Raw genomic sequence first — 6,000 nt, 5'->3', positions numbered from 1 at the left:
GCCTCTATATCCACATTTTAGATCTTTGAACAAAACTAAATTTTGTTTAAAAATTTAGCCAGAAAAAGTTTCCAGGTATCCTATTAGCAATAGCCTTGTTCACTGGCAGCTGACCACTGACTACATGTTGAAGATGTGTCAGTAAGCCAGTTTCTAGTCCATACAATATACGTTTCATTAGTTCAGTAAACATCACGTGATATTGAATTAAAAGCTCCAATTCAGCCCAAGGAATCACTAAGAGGACTGGGAGTCAGAACAGTTGCTTCCCTCTAAAGTACCTGGTCCTTCCTTCCAAGGATCACCTTCCAAGATGGCAAGCTGGCTGGCACTCTTTCTCTCTGACTGATAACTTTTGCTATGAGAGTCCACTATTTCTCCTGGGAATTGGCCCTGGAAAGCAAGAGCTACTGCACAGCTCCCTGCCTTGTTCCACCTCCCTTTCTCCCCCTGCTGAATTCAGCTGGACAACTTCTGCAATTTTCTGAGTTCAGCCACTTAAAGTATTCCTCAGCTAGGTCTTTAACATTCTTGAGCATTAACTGTGCAGCTATGCTGATTAGGAAATGTTTAATTTCAGCAAATGCTGCTTTTCATCTTTCTTGAGTGCAGCTAATACTCCCATTCAAGTCTCTCATCCAAGTGCCAATTAGCCCCTGTGGCAGAGCACATGAAATCTGACCAGCGGTAGATAGAAAATGGATAAATGCAGAATAAGCTTATTGCTTTCTACAGACGCCCTGATCAAACCCAAACATTCATTTTGCTAAAGTTATATGTTTCTAAAAAGTTATATATTTGGCAATAACACTACATATTTATTAACAGAAAAGTTATCGTTATAACCGTATTTTGCTTCAAAATGCCAGTTTGCAAGATGGCAGTTTAAAAGAGCAAGTCTGAGGGCTATGAAGTCCTATACGGAAAGCAACCTGGTTGGCTAATTAACTTGGCACCTTGCTCTTAATATTATTTAAACACACTTTTATACCTGTAATAGATTTTTTTTCAAGTGTCATAACAGTTTGAGGGTTGTCACATTAGGTTGTTATAGCTCCAAATGTGTACTTCTCTGTTCAGGCCTATAAATCCAATATACAGTAATGTGACTACTTAAGAGGAGCTGTGGCACTTTATGTCAATCCAGCTGCTATGCAAGTACATAAAATCTGCATAATAAAATCCTTATGTTAATTTTGATTTTAAAAGCTGACTGCTTGCCAGGAACTGATTTCTTGACTTTGATATTTTAGCCAATTGAAACATTTTCTTGTCAAGATACACAAATGGGCTACTGTTTATTGTTTATTAATTAGAGAAATTTGTGCTGAATTCAGTTTATCAGAAGAAGTGGGTGTTTCATGTATATTATTGAAACTTCTCTAATTTTAAAGAGGCCAAATGTATTTTTAATCTGCTCTGAAAACTTTTAACGGCAAAATTTCCACAGCTTCCCTATTTATCTATAGTAGTGCTTAAATACCCTTGCAGTTGAAAGCTTTTATTGATGAGCAACCTTGAACTGCTTGTACTTTCAAGTCCCCTGTGGTTTGTGAGATCTCGGGTAGGTGAGAAGCGTGCTACCTTCCGCCCCTTGCAGTGACGATGCTCCACCCTGCCCCAGTGCTCCTTGGGCAAACACAAAACCACACTACTACTTGTTCATCTACACCGTTGTTCCTGGCAGGGAAGGCAGCAAAAACTCATTGGGACTCTGCCACACCTTTCCTGGACAGCAGCTGACCAGGTTCCTTTCACTTCATGTGAAGGAGGAGGGTACACAACCACATGGCTGCCGGGAAACCCCACAGAGCTCTAGTGTGAAACTCCACCTTCACGGCCGGTCTTCTGCCAAGGCCTCCAAGCTCACACAAGCTGCAGCTGATCTTCACATGGTGGCCACCACATGTCCGTGACCAACCTCTCAGCCTGCAAACGTGAAGGAAGACTCAACCCCACACTGTGGAGATGTGCTGGCTGTGAGAGGAGGACCTTGGGTTTCTTGCGGATGGCCGGGCCACAACCAGCAGTTATCAAAGAGGTGACGGACGGACTCACGGTGAGACCCACAGTTTGGTCCGTCCACAAGGACACGTCCCTTCGGCCGAGGCCCTGCACCGGGGCCAGGGAGCTCCTCTCCCGGCTTCGCACCCGCATCTTCCTCCCCTGCGACCAGCTCTCGGAGTGCTGCCCCGAACGGACACAGCGGCCATCCCCTTGCCGCCGGACAGACCCCCAGCCCCGGGACGGGGCGGTGCGGCCCGCCCCACCGCCCCCGGCCCAGGCGAGGCCGAGCCGCCGGATCCGGCCCCCGCCCGTCCTCCCCGCCCCGCGGCGCTGCGCAGCTCCCCGCCCTCACCCCTCTGTCTGCCCTGCGCCGGGCGCTGCGGCACCCCCCGAGGCGGCGGGACCGACGACGACCCGCCTCCCACCCCCGCGCATAGCGCGGGCCGCCCCGGCATCTCCGGCTGCGGGGCCCGGTTCTTCGCCCTGAGGCGAGCGCGGTGAGGCGGGGGCCTCCCGCCGGGCCCGGCTCCGGCGGCGCAACGATGCCGGCGGCCCGCGCCGGCCCGCGCCGGGCCGCCCTGCGCCCGCTGCATCGCGGTGCCCCGTCTGTGGCGAGCCGCCTTCCTCTGGGCACCTTCTCCGCCCCGCTCGCCTCCTCCTCCTCCCACGGAGCCACCCTCCTCCTCCGCCCCCTCTCCTTGCCAGCCTCCTCCCCGCCCTTCCCCGCACTCCACGCCGGTGCCGGAGCCGCGCGTCACTCGGGCTCCAGCCCCGCCGCAGACATGGCGACACTGACAGCGGTCCAGCCGCTCACGCTGGACAGAGGTAAGCGCGGCTGCCGCCGCTCCGACCCCGCCGCCGCTCCCTGCCCGCGCCGCCCCGGCCTCCCCCGGCTCCCCTCGCCCTGCCCGGGGTCTTCCCCCGCAGTCCCAGCGGGGCGGACGGCGGGGGCTGCCGCGGCAGCTCCCCCGGCTCCGCGGCGCCTGAGGCTGTGGTGGAGGGCGGTGGGGAGGCGCCTCCCCGCGGGGCTCAGGTGGGAGGCAGGGGAGGGGGTGAAATGGAGGAAATAAAACTTTGTCCGGGCGGAGGGAGAGGCGGGGTGGAGGGAGAGGGGGTAAGGGCTGGCATCCCGGTGCCGCGGGATGCGGCTCGGCGGGCAGTGCACCGCTCCGCCGGGGACGCTCCTCGGTGCCGCCTCCGCCCGGCGGGGCTCCCCCGCGGGCGCCCGTCACCGTGGGCCCCCGCGCTGCCGCCCCCGCAGGCGGCTGGGGGGGGCGGGGGGATGCTCCGCGGCGGGGGGCAGCGGCTCCGGCCCGGCCGTTGCCGGCAGCGAGTTGGGAGCTCGCAGCGCCCGAGGAGACGGACAGTCGTTCGTTGGCCAAATGAGGCGTTTTGGGGGGGCTGTCGGGGAGGGGGGTGTGCGGGGAAGGGAGCAGCGACTGCGGTTTGTTAATGATGTTACCCTACAAAGCGGCGCCTCGGCGTATTCCTGTGGGCAGCTACTCGGTTGGTGTTTTGCTCGCCTTGAGACTGTGTCGGTAACCTTACCGAGGGTGCTGAGATCTTGAAGTTCCGTTAAAATTCAGCTTTTGCCTCCAGGCTGTAAAAATCGGACCTCTCCCTCGCAGTGCGTTTCTGTGCCCCTGATAAGGCTCGGCAGAAATGTTATTAGATTTCTGTGGGTTACAGAGGAGAGTAACTTACCGTTCTGATTTGTTTTGCTCCTTCGGCTCCATCTGTTAGAGAGGACCAACAGTTCCTGATGCAGCATCCTGAATTCTTCCTAACTTGCATCCAGAGGCTCCAACAGGCTCCCAGCACGTATAAATCTTGTACTCTTGAAAGCATGATTGAGGCCAGTGCCTTACTGGTTTTTAAGTTTTTAAATGTTTTGTTTTGTTTTGTTTTTTTTCCAGAGGATTAAGATGGGCATTCAAAGCAAGGTAGAGAGCTTCTTGCTGTAAATCCTGTGCAAAAGAAACCCGATGAATTTAGTTTCAAAATGATAAAGGAGAGGTAGATGCTTTGACTGTAACCCACCTGAGAGCAAAACGGCCCACAGAGCACTCTAAATACGGTTTGCTGGATGGCTTAAATTCCAATGTTAGTAGAAAAGGAGAATCTGAAGTTATTCTTCCTGAAATAACAAAGTGCTAGCATGCACTTTAAATTAAACTGCTCAGAAATCCACTGTGTAATCTACAGTTTCACCCTAATACTGTTTTCAGTAAGCAGGACAAATCTATTTCCTGGCAAAGCATTGAACAGATGGCAGTCCATTAGCAAACCTGGCTTTTCAAAGGAAAGTATTACTATTTCAGAATTACACATTTCTTTTCATTACTAAAACTATGCTTTAAAAAATCCACAATACACAGAAATGCAAATTATTCCCAATTTAAATATAGGCATCTGTTGTCTGTGTCCAGGATATGCCTAACCATTTGGCAGCGGTGCCAACATTACAGTCTCCCTGGTTGTCAGCCAGGGCCGATATTAGTGCGAGGGAGATAAAACATCACAGAATGATAGGATGTGACGTGCAAAAGGAAAATACAGACAAGAAGAAATAGATTTAAATGCTGCACCTGGCCTGCAGATGGCCATTTCGTCAGAGGGATACACTTTGTCACCTATAACATGTTGCTGCTACGTCAGTTGAAGCCGGTAGGCTGAAGCAAACTAGACCAAGCTCAGTACTTCCAGATATTTCCTCTTAGTCTTTCTTTCACAGCCATGGAAAATGGAAAGTTCTACATGGTGAGATTTTCCACATTTCTGTTGCTTTTATTAAAGCAGACGCAGCTATGTTTACTATCACTATGCTTTGCACAGCTCGGCTGTGATCTAGGCACAGCCCTGAAAAGTCTGGTATACTCTTATCCACTTTGCCATGCCCCACAGAGAGCTCAGCGCAGCAAGAAAATAGCGAGCGTTTCAGGAGAGGAGGCATTAATAACCTTGCATTGCTGAGGGAATAGCTGCTTGATCTCTGGCCAGGAAGTGTTTCACATTTCCCCTGCTAAGGGTCACCGAAACAGTAAAACATCATATAGATACATACATCAGAAATCTGAATTACACTCTGACGTGGTCTCCTCCTGGACAAAGCATATACACTGTATTCTAGTACGGAAATGGGAGCTTTTTTAAAGACTGACGTAAATGGAATTCAAAACCTGTATGGTACAATGAATTACCATTTAAAGGTGAAGGGCATGTTGTATGTGAATGATTGAAAGCCAATTACATTCTGGAAGATTACTTCAGTCCAAAGCACAGGAATTAATTTCCTTAATTCCTGTCATCATGTGCCTTTCTACCTGCACAAATGTGTGCAAGTTCCATTAGGGCTCTTTAATATGTGGAACAAGTTCACAAAATAATGGAAATTTTAATCACTTACAATTTAATCTCAAAGGCTTTTGCGTGACCTTTGTGTGGTGCTCTGCTGGGAGGAGGGGAAGGAGTCAGCAACTGCTTCAGGGAGAAAACGTAAAGCAGTGGAGTGACATGTGGGTACCACTCAGGGAGCTCAGGGAGGGTGGCCCCAGCTTTTGGGAGCTCTGGGAGGGGAAAGAGCCTGCCTGACGGACATCTTCCAACAGCCAAGCAAGTCTTTACAAAAAAAAAAAAAAATACATCCTTCCTATCTTTATTGCAAATGTCTTATATCGTGAATCAATACCACCCCATCAGTAATCCCTGGTGCCCATCAGAGCTAACTGGGGGATTTTTTTAGGCCAATTGAGAGTTGATGTTAGAGATTTTGAAAACTATACCCTGCTATAGGTTGAAACGAAAAGTTACAGTGCTGCCTTTCCTAAAATGACAAGCAAAAAAATAAGGTTGGGATTTTTTTCTTTTTTCATTTAGTGTTCAAGGTTAGGGATTTTTAAGTAAGTTCTCATCTTAATATACCTCCGTTAAAAAAAACCTAAGTGGTCTCTCCAAACCAGAAGGGAAGTATTTAAAAACACCCATACAATTACT

General features: G+C 50.1%; 1 protein-coding gene across 2 annotated transcripts in view; it reads left to right on the top strand.

Moving 5' to 3' along the window:
* Positions 1 to 2,368: 2,368 nt before the first annotated feature.
* LIN7A (lin-7 homolog A, crumbs cell polarity complex component) overlaps positions 2,369 to 6,000 on the top strand; it is a 49,457-nt gene continuing 45,825 nt past the window's right edge. For both annotated transcript variants that reach the window (XM_074574116.1, XM_074574126.1), the window contains exon 1: positions 2,369 to 2,832. In XM_074574116.1, coding sequence (XP_074430217.1) covers positions 2,550 to 2,832 — 283 coding nt within the window. In that variant the 5' untranslated portion in view covers positions 2,369 to 2,549. The remainder of the gene's footprint in view (positions 2,833 to 6,000) is intronic.

This window comes from Larus michahellis, chromosome 1 (assembly GCF_964199755.1).
Source record: "Larus michahellis chromosome 1, bLarMic1.1, whole genome shotgun sequence".
Classification (NCBI taxonomy): domain Eukaryota; kingdom Metazoa; phylum Chordata; class Aves; order Charadriiformes; family Laridae; genus Larus; species Larus michahellis.
Note: the sequence above shows the minus strand (reverse complement) of the source record. Positions and strands in the feature narration are given on the sequence as shown.